The 26,169-nt window shown below is 38.9% G+C and overlaps 1 protein-coding gene across 1 annotated transcript in view; it reads left to right on the top strand.

Moving 5' to 3' along the window:
- hephl1a (hephaestin-like 1a) overlaps positions 1 to 22,117 on the top strand; it is a 39,276-nt gene extending 17,159 nt beyond the window's left edge. Inside the window, exons 3-20 of the mRNA XM_072669343.1 lie at positions 1,629 to 1,841; positions 2,608 to 2,790; positions 3,617 to 3,871; positions 4,449 to 4,617; positions 5,765 to 5,904; positions 6,091 to 6,222; positions 6,532 to 6,737; positions 10,378 to 10,531; positions 10,658 to 10,870; positions 13,265 to 13,478; positions 13,659 to 13,798; positions 15,130 to 15,258; positions 16,470 to 16,570; positions 17,577 to 17,802; positions 19,356 to 19,495; positions 19,606 to 19,765; positions 20,694 to 20,723; positions 20,852 to 22,117. Of these exons, the coding sequence (XP_072525444.1) occupies positions 1,629 to 1,841; positions 2,608 to 2,790; positions 3,617 to 3,871; positions 4,449 to 4,617; positions 5,765 to 5,904; positions 6,091 to 6,222; positions 6,532 to 6,737; positions 10,378 to 10,531; positions 10,658 to 10,870; positions 13,265 to 13,478; positions 13,659 to 13,798; positions 15,130 to 15,258; positions 16,470 to 16,570; positions 17,577 to 17,802; positions 19,356 to 19,495; positions 19,606 to 19,765; positions 20,694 to 20,723; positions 20,852 to 20,919 (2,873 nt within the window). The 3' untranslated portion in view covers positions 20,920 to 22,117. The remainder of the gene's footprint in view (positions 1 to 1,628; positions 1,842 to 2,607; positions 2,791 to 3,616; positions 3,872 to 4,448; positions 4,618 to 5,764; positions 5,905 to 6,090; positions 6,223 to 6,531; positions 6,738 to 10,377; positions 10,532 to 10,657; positions 10,871 to 13,264; positions 13,479 to 13,658; positions 13,799 to 15,129; positions 15,259 to 16,469; positions 16,571 to 17,576; positions 17,803 to 19,355; positions 19,496 to 19,605; positions 19,766 to 20,693; positions 20,724 to 20,851) is intronic.
- The last annotated feature ends 4,052 nt before the right edge of the window (positions 22,118 to 26,169 follow it).

Here is a 26,169-nt window from a genome sequence, read left to right as displayed (position 1 = left end):
ACGTTCTTTGGTCCAAAATGTGCATTTCAACTTCAACAAAAGCAAAAGACCTTGTGAAGGTGCTGGCTGAAGCTGGTAAGCCTGAGAACACCATCCCAACTGTGAAACATGGGGGTGGCAGCATCATGTTGTGGGGTTGTTTTGCTGCAGGGGGGACTGGTGCACTTCACAAAATAGATGGCATCATGAGGAAAGAACATTATGTGGAAATACTGAAGCAACATCTCAAGACATCAGCCAGGAAGTTAAGGCTTGGGCACAAATGGCACTTCCAAATGGACAATGATCCGAAGCATACTGCCAAACTGGCTTTATGGATAACAAAGTCAATGTTTCGGAGTGGCCATGACAAAGCCCTGATCTCAATCCTGAAAATTCATGGACAAAGCTGAAAAGACATGTGCGAGCAATGCGGCCAAACAACATGGCTCTTTTACATCAGTTCTGTCAGGAGGAATGGGCCAAAATTCCTGCCAACTATTGTAAGAAGCTTGTGGAAGGATACCCAAAACGTTTAAGGGCAATGGTACCCAATACTAATGTAATGTATTTAAACTTTTGACTTTGAAGAAAGTAATAAAAATTGCCTTAAAAATTCTCTCTCTCATTATTCTGGCAGTAAGCAAATATAAATAATTTTGGTAATCCTAATTGACCTAAAATGGGAAAAGTTTATTAAATACATGCTTTTGTTACCTCAATGCTTGATTATTGTAACACGATAATGTTCGGGGTACACACACAGTCTCAGTCTTTAAGTCTAGGCTGAAAACTCATCTGTTAAATTTAGCCTTTTGTAAATATTGTTTCCCTTTAGATTAAAGATTAAGATCCAGGGGTTCATGGACACAGGGAATTGTAGTGTACTCAGATGCTGGAGCTGTCGTCCATCTGCCTGCACATGATCACTCAGGTTTCTGAACAGTGGAGCATATGGATGCCAGTGGTCAGAGTGCTCCCGTGGCTCTGTTACCCTCTGGCTCTCTCCTTTTAATTGGGCTGTTATGTCAGACCTACCACACTCTGATACATTCACTGTTCCTGTTCAACCAGAAACAAAATTACCTGCTAACAGAAACTAGGAAGTGAAAATCCGAAAATGTGAAAAGGGTCCATTTCACAACAATTTCAAAGGCTCTTTTTACGTATGTTGGATCCACATTATGTGAAGAATCTCTTGACCTATTACTGAATTCCTGTAAAGCTGCTTTTTGATAACGACAGTAAAAAATATTAAACAAAAAAAAATCGTTTTGAAATATACGCTGAAAAGAACACTTTCGAGTTCATTGACTTTTATCATCAGTATGCAGGTAAATTGAGTAGCTTGATAAAATGTAATTTTCATTGCCCATTTCAGAATACCTTCTGCAGCTTTATTTGCAGTTGCAATAGATTATAGAACTGTTGGCAGTTCATAATGCCATGGTCAGTATGCTCAAACATGCTCGAGAGTCCCATTTAAGCATGCAGCTGCCACTCACAGTTTTACATTAAGTAAGTGGCTTAATCTATTTGCGATGACATCTTCCTGACCCTTTCAGGCCTCCTTAACATGTTTCTATGTGCAATGATAAAAAAAAAGGTAATGATACTGGTTAACGATATAATTTTGTTTTTGTCACTAGGTGCACTATATCCAGATGGTACATCTGGTCAGGATAAAATTGATGATGCTGTGGCCCCGGGGGAGAGCTATAGGTACAGATGGAAGGTGAATGGGGAGTTTGCCCCCATGGAATCTGACTCCACCTGCCTTACCTGGATCTATCACTCACATGTGGATGCACCTAAAGACATTGCAGCTGGACTCATTGGGGTACTGCTCACCTGCAAAAAGGGTAACTCGCACACTTGCAAACGTTGCACATACACAAAACATGCACTATATTGGCAAAAGTATTGTAATACTTGCTCATTCATTGTTTCTTTTAAAACCAGGGGTATTCAAAAAGAGTTTATTCTGCTTTTTTGGAGTACATTTTTCTGCTGTCCAGGGAAGGCTTTCTACTAGATTTCTAGGATTACTGTGAGAATTTGATTGCATTCAGCAACAAAAGTGTTAGTGAGATCAGGATATTGGATGATCCCCACCTTACGTCATCCCAACTCCCCCAATCTCAAAAGTATTGGATGGAGCATCATTATTCCAGTAAACACATTTCTACTTAGTTCTAGCTCAGTGCTGGGGGGCTTGATACACCTCTAGCAAATGCCAGTAGGTTCATAGGACATGTTTATCTTCTCCAAAGAATACTATTCTATTGGCAAAACATCTCTACAGAGGGTAGACAAGCTGTGTGTGCATTCGTTTTAGCAATGGGTGCAGCTTAAAGTAGCTGAATGCAAGGGGTGTCCATGAGTATTTAGGCATATATTGTATAATGTATCTCTTTTTTGGGGGATTTGGGATTTAGGATTTTTTACCTCTCCTGTTAAATGACTGTTTTGGAAATACATGTTTTCTGTGTTACAGCAACAATACGCACATGAACAGTGAAAATAGACACATGCATAGGCAACAAATTCACTTGTATGCACTTACTCACTAGAATGCACCCTATGCATACACCATTATCTGTTTAAAAGCTGTGTTTTTTGTTTTAGGTGCTCTAGACAGCTCTGGACTAAAGCGTTCTGACGTAGATCAAGAATTCTTTCTGATGTTTAGCGTGGTGAATGAAAATCTCAGTTGGTATCTTGATGACAACATTAACAGTAATTGCCCTGACACTGAAAGAGCTGATCTGGAAGCAGATGATGGGTTTCATGAATCCAACCTCATGCACTGTAAGCTGTAATCATTTTAATGCATTAACTGTATTTAAGGATTTTTATTTTTGTCATTGTTATGTATCTGGCAATGTAATTTAAGTTGACATCTGTTATTTTATCTAATGACTACATAAATCACCCAGTACCTTTCATCTGGCAGTGTGTTCTGCTCCTCTGTTAATCTTGTGACGAAAACTCAAATAATTGCATTATGTTTAATTAATTTATTTTTGTTTATTATTTCTTCTGAAGTAAACCTGTCAGTGAGTAATATAGATCATTATGATCCATTAGTACAAAACACATGTGAAAGCAGGATCATTGGTAGGGCTTAAAACATATCAGACATCATTAAGGAACATGTCCAAAGAATATTGAAGGACTGTATAATCCTCCTAGATGTCAACTGATCTCAAGAGACTACAGAGATTCCAAGGCTTGGTGGGCTGGTACCACAAGTTTATTTTTAAGATGGCTGTCATAGCTGCTGCACTGAACCATTTACAAAATAAAGGTGTAGCCTCGGAATGGTCTGAATACTCTTTTACAGTTGGTGTTGCTAGGTGGTGGCTAAGCAGTTGCTATGGTATTACAGGTGTTTGCTATGGTGTCTCAGTTTTTGCTAATTGGTTGCTGTGGTACCCTATGTGATTGGTTGGGTGTAACTAGTGTATTTTGTATCATTGAGACAAGAGAAAATAGCTTTGCAATGCAACCTTAACATTAATGGCATAACAATAATTAAATGTCACATATGATGTGTAATATGTAGCACATTTTTTGACTTTACAATAACACAATAAGTTTTAGAGTTTCACTGATTTTATGTGTTCTGTTCCAGCAATAAACGGCTTTGTATATGGGAACCTGCCAACATTGCCTGTATGCATCGGAAGCACTGTGTCTTGGCATCTTTTTGGAATTGGTAATGAACTTGACATTCACTCTGTCCACTTCCATGGCCATACTCTACTCGATCGTGGTCATCGTAGTGATGTCCTCAGCCTTTTTCCTGCTAGTTTTGTCACGGCAGAAATGGTTCCTAAGACTCCAGGGAAATGGATGCTTAGTTGCCTGGTCAATGATCACATAAAAGGTATGTGTGTGTATGTATGTCTCTCTCTCTCTCCCTGTGGGGTCTGTGCTTATAGGCAAGTCTCTTCACTCTGCAGCCATCTTTACAGTGCTGTTGAGCAGATGTGATAAAACCTAGAGCTCTGGGCTATTGATGACAGGGTTGTGGGTTCAATACCTGGGCTTGGCAAGCTTCCACTGTTGGGCCCTTGAGCAAGGTCCTTCACCCTCTCTGCTCCCTGCATCCCTAGTTCACTAGTGTTTGCGTGTGTGTTCACTACCACAGATGGCTAAAATGTGACACATTTTGCTGTACATAGTACAGTGACAAATATGATTATATTAATAGTAAAACTATAATTTGGTTTATTAGCCAAATCTACTTTCTACTAATCTACTCAACTTTCAGCTATTTGCAGCTGTTTGGGGTTCTATGGGGGTCCAAGATTTTCAATAGATTTAAAATGTAATTAATGCAATATAGTATTACACATGTATGATTATAATTACCAATGTTTCACAATGTTTTGTTTCGTGTAACAATTCTCGATCATGCTTTGTTTTGTTGTCTCTGTACCCCCTACTACCATGGTGAGCAGCCGGTATGCAGGCCTTCTATCAGGTTTCTGTTTGTGTAAATCAAACTGCAACCACAGCACCCTCTGGCCATAAGAGACATTACTACATTGCTGCAGAGGAGGAGCTTTGGGACTATGCCCCTTCAGGAAAAGACTCATTTAACAATCAAGCACTAACTGCAACGCACAGGTACATGCATATTTAATAACACAGAAATGTCCAGTATGCCACATATGAGAAAATTTATCTTGGTCGGTGCACACATTTATAACATGTAAAATACAGTGCCATGGAAAATGTTGCTCCATGTTTGAATTCCTGAATTTGTTTACATTTCACGAAATGACATACCAAAACCAGATGGGCTCTGGCACACAGCAGTCAAGAATGTCCAACAAGCTAGGATACTCATGCCAGGCACCCCGGTTAGCCTTGCCTATATTGCCCTTAGACTCAAGGCAAACCACCAAGCCTTATCTCTCCCTCAAAGTCCTCCCCATTCCATAGGGGAAATCCTTCAAATGAGGGAAAGACCCGGGACTCCACCTTCGCTGTCTCCTGCGGCATCGGGTGAAGGAAGGCTCTTCCTCTTTCCATACATGCCCAACAGGGGTCCCAGAAGGGGGGTCCGTCTAAGGGCACATCTGGCCCAGGGATCCGCTACGTTTGTAGGTCTGGTCTTCTGTCACAGTTTGGCACACTTGGAGACAGAGGTGGACGTACTCGCAGGATATTTAATAAGGGAAAACAAACCAAACAGACATGCTACAAACAAAACACTTCAATATGAAAAGATACAGAACAAACCAGAAACGCAAACATAAGCACACTACCAAACACTACCAAACTAAACAGACAGGCCAAGCCAACAAACCATAAACTGGCAGACACAGGGACACACACATTTGCACATGCACAAGACCAGACAAGGCACAACTGAAACAAAGGGGTACTTAAATAGAGGATAACAAGGAACACCTAGGAGTAACAAGGGGGGGCGTGGTTACAAAGGAGACAATGGTGGAAACACTAAAGGACAGGCGTGGCTAGGACTGACAAGACACAAAGAGAGCCATGTGCTTGGAAGCACATGGCAACACAAAACAGAAGCAGACATGACAGCAGGGGCATGCATGACAGGTAAAAGGTATGTGAGAGCATAAATCTTTTGGGGTGCCCAAGCATAGTGCTCCTTTCCTTTTTTTTTTACTCTAAAATGATACAAGAAACATTTCATATTTAATTTTGTATTTTTGAGATATTCTACTCACTTAACTATTCGTAGTAACAGTATAGCAATCATGCCCTGGACATGGAACTGTTTTTCTTTTTGCAGTGACTCTGAAGAGTTCTTCACTAGAGAGAGAGGCAAGCTGGGTGGAAAGTACTGGAAGGCCAGATATGTTCTATACAGTGATAGCACGTTTACCACCAAAAGATTGCCCCATGGCTCAGAAGAGCACCTTGGCATTTTGGGTAAAGTTTCTGAGTATACAGGGTAGCAGTAGTCTTCTCATTTAATTTTTATTATCTTAATTTGTTTGACATGTATGTAATGTGTGTCTTTTGCTCATTCCTATTTAAAGAAAGACAGTGGTATGATATAGTGCAGTGTAATTCAGCAGAACAGTAAGGCAAATGCATATTTCCTACCTCCCACAGGTCCAGTCATCAGAGCAGAAACTGGAGATGTCATTGTGGTAACCTTTAAAAATAAGGCTAAGCGCAACTTCAGTATCCAGCCTCACGGCCTATTGTATGATAAAGCTTATGAAGGAGTCATGTATCAGGATGGTGAGGCATAGACACACGTCTACACACACCCACCCACACACACACACACACACACGTGTACTCTCTTGTACAGGTTTTTCAATAAATTACAGTGCTGTTAGAGAGTTTGTGAGCCTTTACAATTTTCTTCATAAGCAGATAAAGAATGATGCAAAAACAGTATGTTTACATTTATTTATTGAGGAAAAGAATTAAACAATTAAAATATCTGAATGTATATGAGTGTTGCTTTCCATAAGTAGTATGACACACAGACACACAAAGTCAGTAAAACATACGTTAAGACAGCTCTGCCTTTGTTCTCTTCAGGTTCTCAGAAGGAAGGAGCCAGCGTGGCACCAAGCCAGATGTTCACCTATTACTGGCGTGTGATAGAAGGTCCTACCTCTAGTGATCCACCCTGCTTGTCATACTTGTATTACTCTGCTACAGATCCTGTCCGTGATACCAACTCTGGTCTGGTGGGACCCTTACAGGTGTGCAGAAAAGGAGTTCTGGATGAGAGTGGTCGACAGGTAAACCCCATTTTCCCTTGACACGCAAAACTTTGTTCCATTTATGTATTTATGTTTATGTTCCATTTGTAGCATGTTTTACTATAAACACTGATATACTATGGATGTATATTTAGACTAATTCAGACTATATTTCCATTAAACATAAGTGTCATTTGTAATTGGTTATCCACAGGTAAGGTAAAATGAACGCAGCACTGTAGGCTTGTTTTTGGATAGTACTGGTGTTAACTTTGTGTGGTCTGGTAGGTTTTTGCTGAGTTTTTCCTGGCCACGTCACATGTCACAACACGATTGTTTTAGAAATCTATACAATGGATTGCATTAGACCACTCCTACACTCCACAATCCCAAGAAACCTTGCTACAATCATGTCACCATGTAAACCTACTGGAGAAGATGGGCTGGACAGGAAGATGTATTATGCTGCTATTTTTATAGATTTATCAAAGGCTTTTAATACAGTTGATGACTTTACTTTTAAGGAATTTACAGATGATACAAATACATTAAAATGGACACAAATTACCTTTCTGACCGACAACAATGCGCAAGTAATTAAAGTATCCAAAGAAGTCAGTCAGAAGTTAATTTATTATATTCAATATCAATATAGTAATAGACTGGCTATTGATGGTGCAGGAAGAAAACTGCAGTGTTCATTTAATGACTTACAGGTTGCTTTGTTTAAGCACAGCATAGTTTTAAATGCCAAGTTCTTGCTACTTTCCAGATCTACTAATACTAATCTAATAATATTTTATTCTGCAAATATCACTACCCTGGCATGATCCAACATTGAATACTCACATCAATAAATTAAGAAGGTGAACCTGTCCTCAAGCAATGGCCTTGGATGTGGCTTTGTGCAGTGGCTGGACTATCCCATTATGCCTGATAATGTTGTTATTTCTCTTTTAATTCTTATTTATATTGTGTATATAGTGTAAATTATTTATCCAAATTTTTTGTAACTGAGTGTCTTGCTATCCCTTTCTGCTGTTACACTGGGAATTTCCCCACTGCAGGACTAATAAAGGACTATCTTATCTTATCTTATCTTATCTTATCTTAATGAAGAGGGGGATCAGTGGAGTTGGAGGGAGCCGCCTGGGAGAGTTGAGCTGACACTTCGGGCAACACTGGCAATAATTTTTACCTTCACTCTAATGCTTCGCCAATAAAACCGGGGAGCGAGAAACTAGCCTCTGTTCTACCTGTTGGCCAAGAATGTGTGTGCTGTGATACAAGAGGTAGCTTCTTTGAGGAACCTTCTTCTTGTCGTGCCTGGTGATACAGAGAGAGCATAGTGTCACCATGCAATTCCCCTTTTGATTCCTCATCACTGCTGTCCCCTGCCCCCTGGGCGAGGCAGGCTCTTGAAGAGGTCTCCATATAATCCACTGTGGAAATAGGCCCGTCCGGCAGTGACCCTCGGATCTGAGGAGGGGTGGCAGAAGTCTGACGCCTTTGTTGCCTTAGCAATCTACCGTGGTGTGCTGCTTCCCTTTAGGCCCACAGCTTTCCAGAGTCCATTCGGCAGAGCTTGAAGGTATTGGTCCATGACTACCCTCTTTCCCACAGCCTCTGGGCCCTACTGAGCTTTGTGAGGAGGTTAACCAGCAGCTTGGTTTAGCTCCCCACATCAGCGTAGTGTTGCTGGGTGGGCTTGGCTTTGACCGTGGGGCCCTGTCAGGACATAAAAAAACATCTGGTCCTTAGCAGGTCTTAGAATGAGGTAAATGCAACCTCACAACACCAAAACCGATGTCACCGTGTCTTTTTTTTTAACAAGAACTAAACCAAAGTGGAAAAGCTATGCATTAAAAACTAGTTACACCCCATGAATAAATAATTTGTCGATCCATCTTAAGCAGCAGTAAACAATTGTGAAGTAATCGTTTACTGTATGATTTATTATTTTCTCATATCATTCTGGAGGGATTTTGGCCCACTTTTCTTTACAACATTGTTTCAGTTCATTGATGTTTGTGGGCATTTCTTTATGCAAAGCTCTCTTATGGTCCCACCACAGCATTTTAATTGCGTTAAGAGGTTGACTTTCATTGGACAATTGCAAAAGCTTTTTTTAGCCATTCTGTTATGGATTTGCTGGTGTGCTTAGGATGATTGTCCTATAGCTTGACCCAGTTTCGGGCAGTCTTTAACCATGGGATAGATGACCTTTGGCTCTAGAATCCTTTGTTTTACAGAGGAATTCAAGGTCGACTCTATGACTGCCAGTTATCCCAGGTTCCGTGGCTGCAAAACAAGCCTTCCACCACCATTCTAGTGCACATCTAGCATTATTGGCATGGTGCCAATAGGTTCATGTTTATCTGCTCCAGTGAGTACTACGAGAATGCTGTTTGTAGACTACAGTTCAGCGTTCAACACCATCATTCCACCCAGGCTTGTCACCAAGCCCCGGGATCTGGATCTGAACAGCTCTCTGTGCAGCTGGAACTTCTTGACGGAACGACAGCATGTGATAAGGATGGGCAGCATAATGTCCTCCTCACTGACCCTCAACATCGGAGGCCCCCCAGGGATGTGTGCTCAGCCAGCTCCTGTACTCCCTCTACACCTATGACTGCACAGCCAGACACAGCTCCAATATCATTATTAAATTTGCTGATGACACGACAATTGTGGGCAACAGTGACGAGCCTACAGATAAGAGGTCAGCTTCCTGTCACACTGGTGCCAGGAAAACAACCTTTCTCTTAATGTCCAAGACCAAGGAGCTGGTAGTGGACTCCAGAAAACAGGAGAGAGTCTCCATCAATGGGACCACTGTGGAGAGTGTCAGCAGCTTCAAGTTCCTTGGTGTTCACATTACTGAGGAACTTACATGAATAGAACACACCACACAGGAAGGCACATCAGCGCCTCTTTTACCTCAGACGGCTGAGGAGGTTTGGTATGAACCCCCCCGCCCGTTCTACACCTGCACTGTGAAGAGCATTCTGACGGGCTGTATCACCACCTGGTATGGGAACTGCACCGTTCAGGAGCAGAAAGCTCTGCAGAGGGTAGACTGTATGACTGTTTTCTAAATCTGACTTGCTCAAAAGTCAGCCCAAAAGCTGTCTGTGATTTTGAGTGTGGCTAGATTGTTAGTGCCAGAACGGCTGGTTTGTCTATAACTGCAGATGTCCTGGGTTTTTCATGCACAGAAATTACTCAGAATAAAGTAATGGAAAGAAAAATGGTTCAAAAAACAAAAAAGATACAGTAACCATGTAGAGTTTTGGTAAGCAGAATAGCATCTCAAAATGCACAACCTATTCAACCTTGAGCAGCAGGGGGCTACAACACAATGCCAGGTTTCACGTTTGTTAGCCAGGAATAGACAGCTGAGGCTGGAAAAACAGCGCCTGGTCTGATGAATCTTGATATTTCCTGACTACTATTTTGAAAAGGAGGAGGAGGACCTTCAACCAGCATTAGCCATGCTGGTGGTTCGTGACTACCTATTTTACAGCAGAAAGGAGTGAAAAAGAGAATATAAAATCTGTTGTTCAGACAATCCATACATGTCTCGAGCAAGAATATATTTTTGTACACACTTAATTTTGCATATAATTGCCATAATGTCTGCTTAATGTCTCACTTGTGCGCATGTGTGTGTCTCTAGCATATAGGGTCTGAGGTGCAAAAGGAGTTTTTCCTGCTCTTCACAGTATTTGACGAGAATGAAAGTTGGTATATGTACCAGAACATTATAGACTTTGGGAGCAATGAGACAGTCCTAGAAGACGAAGGATTTCAGGAGAGTAATAAAATGCACTGTAAGTACTAATAGTTAATGCTCATGTTTAGTATTGCTTATGTATTTAATTTTGAATGTGCAGGTTTATTTTTGTTAAAAACTATGTTCAGCTACTCATATTTGTCTGGTGTGTGTTGTATCTTAGCTGTGAATGGTTTAATGTATGGGAATCTTCGTGGATTAGATGTGTGTGAGGGGGACCATGTTGTGTGGCACACACTGGGCTTGGGTACTGAGGTAGATCTCCATGGGGTCTACTTCCAGGGCAACACATTTCACCGAGATGGCACCACTCGTGACACACTAAGTCTCTACCCTCACACAAGTGTCACTGTTTCAATGATGCCCGACAATGATGGTAAGTGGCTCTGCCTTGAGGTATTTTTTTAATCATTGTCGTAGTATTACACTGAAATGTTCACTGTTACATATAAATCATGGTGGATATAAGATGAGGTTGTTCTGAGAGTGTATTTAGGTCCAGGTCCAAGGTCTTTTTGAAATCAAAACAGGCCATCCCTTGCCTTGCTTACCTCTGCGGTATTTGTGTAAACATAATCCAAAGTGTTGTTTTCTTTGGTTGGGAAGAAGACATTTTCGAAGTTTACCAAATTAGAGTGAGTCCCCTGCAACAATAAAAACTCCATATAGTTGTTATGCTGTTTGCAGCTTTAGGAGGGATGTAAGCTGTCGTGACAACAACAACTGAGAATTCTTTTTTTTTTGTAAAGAAAAAGGGTCTATGTTTAATAATTGAATACTCTAGATTAACAAAGCACTGACTCTAAGTTACAGTGGAGCCTAGGGCTGCATAATATATTGTTTTAGCCTCGTCATCATAGTAGTCGCATCACAGAACATGCAAAAGGAAACTCCACCCTAATTTTCTAGAAGCAGATGTATCTGCCCAATCATTTATTTTACTCCAATGTTAGATAACCAGAATGCATTATTTGTATTGTGACATGGTGGATCATTGACATCTGGTAAAAGAAATCCTGTATTTTAACATATATCATAAAATTAGAATATATATAGTATATATGTCATAAAATTAGAATATCATGAAAAAGTTGATTTATTTCAGTAATTCCATTCAAACATGTATATTATATTAATTCATTACACACAGCCTGATATATTTCAAGTGTTTATTTCTTCTAATGTTGATGGTTATAACTGACAACTAATGAAAACCAAATTCAGTATCTCTACACAATATAGAATATTGTGAAAAGGTTCAATATTGAAGACACCTGGTGCCACACTCTAATCAGCTAATTAACACCTGCAAATGCCTTTAAAAGGTCTCTCAGTCTAGTTCTGTTGGCTACACAATCATGGGGAAGACTGCTCACTTGCCAGTTGTCCAAAAGACAACCATTGACACCTTGCACAAGGAGGGCAAGACACAAAAGGTCGTTGCTAAAGAGGCTGGCTGTTCACAGAGCTCTGTGTCCAAGCACATTAATAGAGGGGCGAAGGGAAGGAAAAGATGTGATAGAAAAAAGTGTACAAGCAATAGGGATAACCGCACCCTGGAGAGGATTGTGAAACAAAACCCATTCAAAAATGTGGGGGAGATTCACAAAGAAGTGGACTGCAGCTGGAGTCAGTGCTTCAAGAACCATCACGCAAGACATGGGTTTCAGCTGTCGCATTCCTTGTGAAGCCACTCTTGAACAAAAGACAGCGTCAGAAGCACCTCACCTGAGCTAAAGACAAGAAGGACTGGACTGCTGCTGAGTGGTCCAAAGTTACGTTCTCTGATGAAAGTAAATTTTGCATTTCCTTTGGAAATTAAGGTCCTGGAGTCTGGAGGAAAAGAAGAGATGCACAGAATCCACGTTGCTTGAGGTCCAGTGTTTCCACTGTTTCCAAAGTTTCCACTGTCAGTGATGGTTTGGGGTGCCAGCTCATCTGCTGGTGTTGGTCCACTGTGTTTTCTGAGGTCCAAGGTCAACGCAGCCGTGTACCAGGAAGTTTTAGAGCAATTCATGCTTCCTGCTGCTGACCAACTTTATGGAGATGCAGATTTTATTTTCCAACAGGACTTGGCACCTGCACACAGTTCCAAAGCTACCAGTACCTGGTTTAAGGACCATGATATCCCTGTTCTTAATTGGTCAGCAAAATCGCCTGACCTTAAACCCATAAAAAAAACTATAGGGTATTGTGAAGAGGAAGATGCGATACGCCAGAACCAACAATGTAGAAGAGCTGAGGGCCACTATCAGAGCAACCTGGGCTCTCATAACACCTGAGCAGTGCCACAGACTGATCGACTCCATGCCACGCCACATTGCTGCAATAATCCAGGCTAAAGGAGCCCCAACTAAGTATTACGTGCTGTACATGCTCATACTTTTCATGTTCATACTTTTCATTTGGCCAATATAAAAAAAAAAAACATTTTTTGTATTGGTCTTAAGTAATATTCTAATTTTCTGAGATACTGAATTTGGGGTTTCATCAGTTGTCAGTTATAATCAAAATGAAAAGAAATATATATATATCAGTCTGTGTGTAATAAATGGATATAAGTTTCACCTTTTGAATGGAATTACTGAAGTAAATCAACTTTTTCATGATATTCTAATTTTATGACCAGCACCTGTATATTAAAAATACCGAATTTCTTTTAGTGGATCTCTTTAGTGTTTTTTCAGATGCATTAGTTACAGCTCACTTTTATTTAGATTTTGGACATCCTATTGTGCTTACGTTTATGCCCTTTGACATGTGGTACCAGGTACTTTTGAGCTAAGCTGTCTTACAACTGATCACCACCGCGGAGGAATGCGCCAATGGTATACAGTCAAGCCATGCGCACAGAGCCTGATGTCAAAGCCCATAACCACTCAGCCTGACAGGATTTACTACTTGGCTGCAGAAGAAGTGGTGTGGGACTATGCCCCAGACCGGACATGGGAGTTAGAGAAACATAATACTACTCAGGAGAACAGGTCAGTGCCAGTGCCAGAAATGCACTACAGTACATGTAACTTAATCAAAGCAACCATTAATGTCCAACCTTCTGTCTACTATCTTGCTTACTAATTCTTGAATAGACTTGTTTTTCAAGCATTATGATTCCTAAAGACTGGATTCAAATGTTTGGTCTCTCTTTTTCATTTCTCTTATAGCCCTGGTAATGTTTTCCTCAGTAAATCAGAAAGTCGAATTGGCCCTATTTACAAGAAGGTGGTATTCCGCCAGTACATGGACGAGACATTCACAACTGAGAAGATTAGGAGTCCTGATGAGGAGCATTTAGGGATTCTGGGTATTATACAAAATCTGACATGTGATCTCTGAACTGACAACACAGCTGTATTGTTGTATAAAATTGGGCTCCCAATCCTGATGATGCCTTTAACATTCATGGGTCGTCTGCCAGCTCACTTATGTAGAATTGGTCAGTCAGCTTTTTCCTTCAATTAAGTTAACTACCCAACAATTTGCAAGGGCAGCAGATCAGATAAATGAACTGACATTAAATGCTTAAAGAGATATTTTGCAATTCAGACTTACCCTTGTGATAAGATTCTGCATTCTTTGTGAGACTGAAGGTTGCCTCCAACCCACTTCACCATAATATCTTATCTGTTTTTGTAGTTGTAAGATACCAAAGTTCCAAAATCGATGTATTGCTCACACTACATTACATTTAATACTTGTGATCTATTGCTCTGTGGATGTAGATCTGTTGTGTTGGGGACACCACATGAGCAGGCGAGTCTCACAAACATACATTTATACCTAGGGATATTTCTGACAGATCATGCCTAATCCCTCTTTCTTGGAAATAAATTCACTGGAGATTAAGAAACTGTAGTTGTTGCATAAAATAAAAAGGAAAGATTAGAATGAAAAAAAAAAAACTGCCATCTTCATGCCAAGAGCACACATGTTTTTGAGATTAGTGAAGCAGCAGTTTGGCATTTGTGATGTGATGCAACAGTTTGAAATGGCATTTCACTCAGATATTTAGGGGCAATAGCTTTCAGTCAGTTGTAGCATTTAATAATCAAAACAAAATCTGACTGGCAATAAGTGTATTGTACACTGTATTTGCATATCATGCAAATACAGTGTATTCTTTAGCAGTATTCCATAGATTTAGCAAAGCTGCAAAGTAATGTAATGTCTGTTTATTTACATTATAGCTTAGTAATAGATGTGTACAGTCTGTTTAATCTGCATTTTTCAAATTGCCTCTACAGTGCAGTCAGTAAGGAAACAGAAAAGATGTTCCCAGTACTGAACATTTCTGAGAACTGCCAAGTAGCACACAGGTTGTGCATCTAATGCATGGCTTGTAGTGTGGCTTTTAATGTTTGTTTTTTTAATAGCATTTAAGAAATAGTAATAATTGCACCTGGTTACACATAAATACACAATAATTGAACCTGGTTTTGGCAAATTATAATTATATTATTTAAAAGAATTAGGTTAAATTATAATAAAATATGTTGTAACAGTGTTGAGCAGCTAATACTAATAGTGCATCTTTAATTGAGCCAAAAGTTGCCCCTGGAAAGACTGAGGGGAATGGTGGAAAAAGGAAATTCTGCATTTATGTGTGTTTTTTATTTTATTTTGTATTTTGTGCAGGTCCCATCCTCAAGGCAGAGGTTGGTGAGACGGTTCAGGTTATATTTAAGAACAAAGCATCTAGACCATATTCTGTTCATGCTCATGGAGTGAGGACCAGCGAGGCTCATCTGACACCTGTTTCCCAAGGTATACAGTCAGATGCAATTTTATTATGCTTTCACAGTGCACCTAAAATTAGATTTACTATGCAAACTACATGCAACCCTGCATACTAACAGTGCACTTGTGAGGTGTAGAATTTAAAAGGTATCATGACCAACAGGAGCCGCTGGCAAAAACTAAACGTTCAGTGAGAATGAGATAGAACTGTTTCCCACCAAATGTATTGTACTCCAGCTAAAAATAGAGTTTATTAAGGAACACAGACTGCATGTGCATATTATTTTATGTTTTGTTGATCTCTTGTCCTATCACTGAATTCCTGTAAAGCTGCTTTGTGACCACGCCAGTTATAAAAAGCCCCATGCAAATAATTTGATTTGATATTGTGGCTGCATGACAGCAGCCCATCTGATCTGAGAATCTGTAACTTGCTCAAACATTGGTTAAGCAAGCAAACATACTAGACATGCTGAACAGTGACTTGTCAGTTTGATACAATGAATGACTACCCTAAGTATAAATAAATATACGTCAGTGACTACAGAAAGTCTTTACAAGCTATTGTCTTTGAAAACAAAGGGTGTGTTACTGAGTACTGACCATGCAGGATTCCCCAATCATTTGCTTTGAGCCTTTTTTTTGTTATTTTTGAATTGTTACCAAGTGATATAAAAAGGTAATCTTGCTTAAAATGTTGAAGAATTGTGTCTTTAATAAAATGCTGTTTGGAAATCAAACGTTTTAAACAGGAGTGCCACTGTTGCACTGTATATGAGCATTTTACACTTGACCTGTGTTTACACTTGAATGCAGTTTTTAAACAAAACATGGGAAGATAATCTATTCTTATTGAGTGTGAAACTTGCACACAAGTCTTACAGCAAAGGATTTAGGCCCTTAATCTGATACATTATCATCCACCAGTGTGCCTGTGTATATTAATACAAGTTAGACACAGTAGCCTTAATGCTCAATTTTGATTTATTACTTAAATATTCTTTCTGGTTCATAGTGGTGTTTATAAGTGGTTCACATGACCACAATGATGATATAATGTGACTGTAGCAATGGCAAGCGGCAGCAATTCTCATATTTGTACCTTTTTTAACCCCCTTATTACATTTGTTGATGTCCTAAAATTGTGTAATGTACAAAGAATTGGATTTGGTTTGGGCTTAGTATGCTTCCTGTTTCACATTTTAAAGTGTGTGTGTGTTTGTGTGTGTGTGTTCTAGGTGAGATGATGAGATATAATTGGACTATCAGTGCATCTCCTGGCCAAGCTGAAACGAACTGCACAACCTTTGCCTACTACTCATCAGCTGATTTTGTCAGGGTATAATTCTAGCACCACAATGGGAGCATGTTGACTGTAATGTTTGAAACATCACTACCAGAAGTGCATCTATAGAGAACACATCTTCATATTCATGTATTTAGATCATTTACAAGTTTTGTTAATAATACAAAATTGTGACATGCACAAAATCTATGTCACACTTTTTAGTTGTAGTAAGACGTTCACATACTTTCATCATGGGCATATATATCATGGCAATTTAGGGCTTTTAATTATTTATCTGAGCTTTTCTTTTATGGGACAGAATGAGTGTACAACATACCTTTTTTATCAGGAAAAAATAAAATATTTTTAAGATTTAGGTTTTCTGAAATCAATACAGGGTTAAAATATACATACAGTACACCTAATAGGTGGTTAAATTCCCCTAAACAAGTTGCACCCTGACCACATACTTTTGGTAGCCATCAGTAAGCTTCTGGCAGAATTCTGGATGGATATTTGACTCTTTTGGATAAAGTTTAGTTAAATCTGTTGGTTTCTTTGCACAATCCTGGCTTTCACAGGCAACATATTTTTTTTAAATGGCACATGTACTTATATACAGTTTGATCTGGCGATCTTGGAATCAGTAGTTTAGAAATGGTTTTACAAGAGATACATGCTTTTTGTAAATGTATGATCATTTTTCAGATCTGCACTGAGATCCTTGGACTTTCTTATTGTACTGTGTGTTGGTCAATTCAATGAGTGCTGTCAAACAAATATTGTACAAGTATTGTAATGTAGCTGTATGTCCAAAATTAAAATGTGTACCAAATACTTTTGTTAGATTTATGTTGTACACTTATTCTGCCCCTGATAAAAACATTACAAATAAATAATTAAAAGGCCAGTTAATTTTAAGTCTTAAAGCTGCAAAGCTAGCTGCCATTTTGGAGATACAAGGTCTTTGTCTGACAGTGATGATATATGTTGTATTGCAGTAATACTGTTTTGCTTTTTATGACGCCATATTTGTGGTTTCTGTTGTCTGGAACAGGACTTGGCAAGTGGTTTGGTCGGGCCGTTGGTAGTATGTCGTAAAGGGACTCTGAATAAAAACAACAAGCGAGTGGATGTGGATAAAGAATTTGCTTTGCTCTTCATGGTGTTCGATGAGAATGAATCCTGGTACTTGGAGGAGAACATCAGAACTTATCTTCACCAAGACGCCAACATTTTCGACATAGATGATGAAGAATTTATAGAGAGCAACATGATGCACGGTTAGCTTTTTGTGTATATATGTGTGTGAATTTGTTATAAAATGAATAAACTCTCAGGCTTTATATGCACACCAGAAAAAAAATAATATGTTAATTATAAACAAGAATTTCTCTTTTTAAAGAAAGTAGTCGAGATCTCGTGAGCTAGTATGAAGAACAAAGCTTCTTATAGATTCCTCCTGGATACCCCCAGGCTCATCTGATTTAACATCATTAGGCACTGATTTACCAAACCAGATGTTGGATGATAACTATAAATACAACTAGATTTGCATTTTCTGAAGGTAAATACATAGTGCTTTAAATGAGCTAAAAGTGTGTGTGTGTGTGTGTGTGTGTGTGTGCATGTATGTATATGTATGTGTGTATGGTAGAGGTGCAATGACTAAATAAATTCACAACCAAACTAATTTAGTAGTCCATTAGGTGATACGCTAACTAGGAACGGATCAGGATGCAAATTAATTGACAAAGCTTAACAATTACAGCATGGAAAACAGTGTTTGATAAGGTGTTGCTTAGTAGTTGCTAAGCGGTTGCCATGGTATACCAGGTGGTGGCTAATTTATTGCTAGACAGTTGCTGTGTTTTCCAATGTGGATAATGTTGCTAGATGGTTACTATTTTATCCCAGGTGGTTGCTAAGGTGTTGCTAGGCTATTGCTGTGGTATTCTAGGTGGTAGTGCAGATATGTGTTTTTAGTGTGTGTATGGCGTGTGTGATGTGCTAGAGAGACAGAGAGAAATAGATTTTTTTATAGGAATAGATAGATGAAGAGTTGTAGAAAGATAGGTAAATGAATATATAGAGTTGTGTAATGATTTACACGCTAAATATAATTAGATAGCTAGCTAGAGAGCTGTAGATGGATGGATGGAGAGGGCGTGATAGATGGAGTGGGCAGGATAGATAAATAGCTGTAGAAAGAGGGATAGCTCAATAGATGGGTCGATAGCTAGATAGAACTGGCGGATAGCTTGACAGATGGGTAGATATAGAGGGCCATAGAGGGCACACTCCACCCCACACAGACTGCTGGCTGAGAAGAGAAAAAGAAATTCACCCTATAAAACAAAATTACTAAAGAAAAACACTTTTACTATCACCAATACAAATTTATCATAAAAACCCATGCAACACCATAGCAAGCAGTAAGCAACCATCATACAACCCCAATCTCAGCACTCTTTAGGGTAGTAGAGCAACCATTTAGCAACTCCATAGCAACCAGTCAACTTAAAGTTTGTTCATAGTTATGTTTGCTTGGCAAGTCCTTATATTTCTTCCAGTAAATTCATATCTGGTGTTTTTTATTTTATTAATATTATGATAATTTTAATGTAATGTCTATGCTAATGAAAGTTAAAGTTAAAGGCCCCAATTCCTGTATCACTACTGGACAAGTTTTTGGCTGTTATGGGGTAATTCTGCTCACAATGAGCACATCTGACTGTGCCCTTTATTTGCTCTAAGAGATGTGATGGCACTTTGTGTTTTTTATTAATAAGGATTTATAATGTATTCTGTATGTTTTCTAAACCGTGCTGATTAGGCATTAATGGAAAGCTCTATGCTAACCTGCATGGTTTGAAGATGAAGAAAGGTGACCATACTGAGTGGTATCTAATAGGACTGGGGAATGAAATAGATATGCACACTGTCCACTTTCATGCTCAGAGCTTCATATACAAGGTACATATTCATTACACAATTATTCATATAAGCATGTCCTCAAAACATTCACACACAAATATCTGTAATCTTCCTCTCATCTTTCGCGTTCTCTTTCCTTCCTCTTTCAGACAGACCACTCCCACAGAGCTGATGTATATGACTTGTTCCCTGGAACCTTTCAGACTGTGGAACTAATAGCAGGAACCCCTGGGACATGGCTCCTCCATTGTCACGTGACAGACCATATCCACGCAGGCATGGAAACCACTTTCACCATCCTTGAAAACGGTTAGCAGCTCCTGCAATCTTTGAAAACCTGTCCTGTGCTTTTGTATTTATTTGGACAGTTTTTTTTTTAAGAATTACAGGAATGGTAATTATTTGAAACAATACATTCAGCGCTGCACCTAAGTACCCAGAAGTACTCACAGAATTAACTGCTGCATAATTTAAAGTGGAATACAGAATTAGAATAAGAAGCTAGCTAATAAGTTTGTGCATCCCATACTTCTTCAACGGCCAAACACTGCTGGAGAGTGGTAAACAGATTCCACCAGCACTCCGGTGTCTGTGCTAGGCTAAAGGCTAACCCCAATTGACTGGCTGACGCTTTATGTCTGTTTCTCTGGGAACAAATTGGAATCTGGGTTTATGGTTGTGTGTTTAATCTGTTTCTGGCAGATTTACACATGATAATAAAACAAGGCAAAGAAAAATCTATACAAAATGACTGTAAGTCTTACAGCAGACAAATTAGGTGCAGTTAGCTGACCAGTTGCAAATGTTTTTGGAACTAGGCAGAAGTCTTTATGGGGCTCTCTTGGTTGTGGTACAATTAACTTACAGAACATGTAAGTTTTGCCATTTGCACTTTGCTGGTCCAGCAATAATCCTCAGCCAGTCAAGTCATATTCCACAGCTAAATACATATTGTTGGTTGATGTCACATTGTTTTGCAATTTTAAGTAGTTTACACTTTCCTAATTTTCTGAACTTTAGATAATATCTAAGAAAATACTAAAATTAAATTAACCTTCTATAATATAAAGTTGGGACAATTGTGTAACTCCATGTAGGTCTTAAATGAACAGGAAGTCTATGTAAAAGGGCCCCTCCCACAACAAGGAGGAGGATACTATTGTGAAACATTGTAGAGATTTTTTGTGAAAGAGTGAGATGTTTTTTTAATAACTTTTCCCCCCTTTCTTCAACGCAGACACCAAAGAAACCAAACCTGGCAAAAATGGTATAGTTCATTTTCCCATTTTAGATATATGTCATAAAATTAACCATTTCATCCAACTACATTCCATTCATGTACTTTTGTGTTTTTTAAGGAATTGAAATTCATCAGATGTATCCTCTATTTTGCAGGCTGCATGTGTCTGCAGTGGAATTGGCAAACACTGCTTTTCATCACAGTGGCGATTTGGATCCAGTGACTCAGAGATAAGTAGCATGCAGAGATGTATACAAGTCAGAATTTACCGTAATGCAGCTTTATTAAAAAGAAGCAAAGAGCAGAAATGAACACTACTGCTGAAATCCATATGCATTACATAAAACCTTTTGTATTATACAAACACCAGGAACAGTCCATCCATGCAATATACACTTTTCAGTCCGTTTATAGTGTTTTTGCACACTAGATTAAGATTTAAGCATCAGACGTAATCCTTTTTCATCTGGGATATAGAAACTACAAGCATAATGGAAATAATCATTAGTAGATTAAGTGACTAAGATTTAAGGACTTGCAAGAATTAAATTAGTATTAAAGGTTTTTGAGAATATAATGCAAAGTATTAATGTTTTTTCTTTTGTAATGTTGGTCAAGTAATTTAATATGAATAACTGACCAGAACACTACAAGTGACCATAGGCCATATGTATGAAAATGTCCATCAGGGTCGACATATTTCTAATTTTGTGGATGTTTTTCGTTAGATCTGTGAACAACCACATATGCCTGTTTTTCCATCATAAATTACAGTAAGTCATCGTACGTGTAGACATAGGTCAGTGTGGATGTACACATAACAATTACCATAACTTTTTAAAAAGGTTTTAAAAAAAAAACATAATTAAATTAAACATGCACACAAATACCTCTACTTCTACACAACACTGCTCATGTTTCATTAATGCTCTAGTGTCACAGCCACAATGTATGACAGTTAACAGTAATGATCATGTGTTGATAATTTGGGGAAAGGTTTTCTTGACTTTTTTAGTGCTTTTGTTGGATTCATTCATTTATTCATTTACCTAGATTTTCCATCAGCACCATTTAATATGTAGGCATGTTTCATACATATGGCTTATACGCAAGAACAACTGGTTTAAAGAACAATTGGTTTAGCCTTCACAAAAACAAAATAGCCACCAGTAGTGGCACTGTAGCTGTGACTTTTAAAATTATGTTTGTGATTGACCTACTGTTATTTTTAGGATCCTGATCAGTTTTGCACAATTATAAGAAAAAAATTGTTAAAGATTGCACTTTGTTAAAGATTTTCTTGTGATAATATCTTTGTTAATGATTCAATACTTCTGATTGCAGTGTAACTATAAAAAAAAAACTGTGTTATATGTTATGTTATGTTATGTTATATGTTAAAATAAAATGAATCTACACTATGTTCTTGTGTAGCTTGTATGGAATATAGGTTCTCCTGAATGTCTCCTGAACAACAGTTTTTTAGTACTGTAATGGCCTGGGTAAACTAATCAAGATATTTGTGCAGTTTCAGTTGTATACATTTAGGAAAATACGGTTTAACAGAATATAGCTGGTTTGCATTAATCACTTTTAGGGTGTTTTGACACCTATAGTTTGTTTGCACTTGTCTGAATCAGTTCAAGAGTTTGTAAACCTGTAGCATTTTCCCCTTGGTTTGATTTGTTTTCACAAAGGGAAAAGTTCAAGTGCACCAAAATGTGTCATAACAAACACAAGAGAACATTCTCTCTGCTTATTGGTCAGACCACTTTCTTGGGTCCGGATTAGTGCATATTTATGTACAATTCATGAGCAACGGCAGAGATGGCATTTGTTCACAGGCGTAGGAATGATCTGGGCAACATGCCAGGTTATCCCTTAAAAGTGTGGAGTACAACTCAGTTGGGTCGGATCAACTTTAGTTTACAAACCACTCATTTGGGACTGGACCATACCACTTGTTCTCAAGTGTCTCAGTGCAGTTGTTTTGGTCTGCACCCAAGTGCAATTACTGCATTTGCACCTGCCAAAACAAATCACCAAAGGGTGAATACAAAGTTATAATTTGTGTTGATGTCCCAGTGAATCTTTTCTTGCATCGTTTTCACAAATGCCTTATTTTTCTTTTGGAACTCATTTTATCTTGAATTTGAATTTAATTTTATTGTCAGATGCTGAGGTGGCTAAACACCACTCCATTTGTATGTTAATGCAAAGTAATTTTGTTGTAATGCTGTGCCATGGTGGAAAAGTGCTTAATTTAATCAATAGAGAAATGGGGCACTGAGAATAAAAAGGTTTAAATGAAATGGAATGAAATTAACATTTAAATAAATAAATAAATACATGTGACCAACTATATCCATGTAGAATGTTATTACATGTTTTCATGATGGCACCCAGGAATCTTGAATTTTCCTTGAGAATTAGTAGTAATAATAATAGTGTCATTTTCCTCAAAGGACCACAAGATCACAAAAGAAATTTGAAAAATTGGTTTGTTGTACATTAAACTGGATATTTCCCCACATGCTCAACTATTTTGAGTTAGTTACATTTTTGATCATTTTATACATTCAAATAGGATCTTTTAGTTGAATCCACTTATCAAAATATAATAATTGAGTTTACTGTTACTGTTGACAACTGGGTATTTGTTGGCCTATGCAAGCTTAAAATTGTGATGTCACTGATTCAGCTGTGCTGTGTCAGTTATAAACAGTGTATTGTCGTTTGTGCACTACAACCTCTGAGTAAAACAAATTTAACGTAACTTCTGACACGTTTGAAGAAACAAAACATATTGGCAATTTAACAATGTATTCATTTAACAAACAGGAGCCTGGAGCTGGTCAGCAGCCTGGTCACACACTGCTATAGGATGGCATCTCATTGTTCAATCAGCATGTTCAATGTAGGCCTCAATGTCAGAAAGCTGGGTCTCGGTCATGGGTGTTTTTGTAATTTGTAATTGCATGAATGTTCTGGGAAAAGTTTAGGGTGCCAATATCTTTGACTGTATGTGATTTTGACCAAAGAAGGATCGGTCCCCCTTTGTGTATCTTGGTTATCCCAAGGTTTCTTCCTCCTTAGAGCGAGCTTAGAGTGAGGTTTCCCCTGCCACTATTGCCTTTAGCTTGCCCACATCTGTCAATGAATCCTGGAAGTCTGGAACCCATGTACACATGTATCACCAAATGCTGTCTCCTCCCTTGAGATGCTTGATGAGGGTCACACAGCAAGAAAACAACACTAAGCACACAAATGAGTCAAAAAGAATCAAAATGTTGGAATGGCCAAGTCAATATCAAGACCTATACTCAATAGAAATAGTGTGAAAGAACTAAAAAGAGCAGGTAATACAAGCCCACCAGTATCACTGGCAGTTGAGGCAAATGGAAATAAGTGATCGGCCAAAATTCCTTCAAACTGTGCATAATTGATCTCCAGTAACCAGAAATATTAGCTTGACGTTATTGCTGATTTAAGGGAACATCACAGTTACTTAGAGCAAAGGTTCACTTACTTTTTTAACAGTTTTAATAGTCTTGCAAAGAAAATCCTTTGCATGCTCTTTGTGTTTGTTTAAGCGAAAGAGCTTCCCTGACTGCTCAGCTGAACGCACCACCCTCTTATTATTATGTGGTAGTGAACACACAGTAGAGATGAGGGCAGAGAGAACAAACACATTGAGTGGTGGGCAGTCATCTCAGCGCCTGGGAAACTTGATGGTTAGGTGCTTTGCTCAAGCCATTAATGCCAATCCTGGTGATCGAACCAGCGACACTCCATTGCCAAGCCTGTTTCTCCTTTTGGCACAGCTGCCCCCTAAGGCCATTGTATAATGAAAATTTGCTTATAGTTAATTTACTGTAAACCTGGATTGCACTTAAAGAGTGCCCTGAATGACTGCCCTAAAATATTTAAGCAAGACATACCAGATAAAATACAAGTTTAAGTTAAATCATCTTTAATGCTATATGGGCAGGATGCATACAAGACAAGACAACCATATTGACCATTTGTGACGGACACAGATGGAATTTGGCTTCCGCTTTTATCCCATCCGTGCAGTGAACACACATATACACACCAGTGAAACACACACAGTGGACAGTGAGCACACATTGGACAGTGAGCACACGTGCCCAGAGCGGTGGGCAGCCATTGCTGCAGAGCAGAGAGGGTGAAGGGCCTTGCTTTGCCAAATCTTCTCTGCCACTGCCCAACAGCTTATTTTGCTGTTTCTATTGACACTTGTTTTGAGCTTCTGGAACCCCTAGGTGCTGCCAATCAGGCGCTTGATTGTCATCTGATTAGCAGCACCTGTGAGCATGGGCCCTGCTACAGTGGTCAGTAGTTGCCTGCTTCAAGAATCGTCACGCCACGTTTGACTGATCTGAATAGGGCAAGTGCAACTTTAAGCTGGTGTTCCGCAAAACGAAGTTGCAGCAATCAAGTTGAGTGAGTCCTAGTACCATCTCCAAATTGAAGGCCAAGTTCCATATAACAGGGTATGTCAGAGACAGGCCACAAAGTGGCTGTGGCTATGTATGGTTCTTCCATACACTACTGAGGCTCCTGTTTGTTAAATGAATAAATAGTTAAATTGCTAAAATTAAAATTCTTCAAACCTCAATATCCAGTCCACCAAACATGTCAATGGCAGAATAAGCTGTTTGGCATTGGCAGAGAGGATCTGACTCATTTTTTCATGGCCGCAACCCACATACTCAGCTCTGCAGCTCACCCAAAAAATGCATATACCTTACAAATGTGGCACAATTTAAAAGGTGAAATTAACAGGCCTTCCAACTGTATAAGATTTATTGCCAAGAAGCATTGTTACAACAAAGAAAAAAAAACACACAATTCCTTACTTTTTGTGCTACGTTTACAAATTAAAGAAGTGTCAAATTATATGATCTAATTCTTTCTTGCAATTTTGAAAATGTGCCAATATTTTTGTCCAGTCCATTTCTGGAGTTCTGTATGGAATTATTTCAGATTTGACTTTTGACCTTCAACAAACCTGAGTAATGTGCAAGCAGTGAGACAACAGCATTAACTAAGTTTACCAGAATTCTCCATGTCCATGAACCCCTGGATCTGCAATCTTTCTTTTAAGGGAAACATTAATTACCAAAAGCTAAACTAAACCAGTGAGTTGTCAGGATTTTGAATTCTAGGACCTATTTAAAAAAACAAACAAACAAATTATATAGTACTCAGGAGCAAGGCTTTAACATTTTCTGGTTCCAGCAAGGACCCTATTGAACTTCTGACAACAATGTGTTAGAATAATCTAGCCTTGAAATAAGAAAGGTGTGCACTCTGTCCTGCAACATGGGATAACTCTGGTCACTCAGGTTTGTGGACAGTGGAGCAGATGGACGCCAGTGGTTCAGGGTCCTCCTGGGCTCTGCCAACCTCTGGCTTTCTCCTTTTTAATTAGGCTGTTAGGCTGTCA

This window comes from Salminus brasiliensis, chromosome 23 (genome assembly GCF_030463535.1).
Source record: "Salminus brasiliensis chromosome 23, fSalBra1.hap2, whole genome shotgun sequence".
NCBI lineage: Eukaryota > Metazoa > Chordata > Actinopteri > Characiformes > Bryconidae > Salminus > Salminus brasiliensis.
The sequence above is the reverse complement of the archived record's forward strand: the minus strand, read 5'-3'. Positions and strand labels throughout refer to the sequence as shown.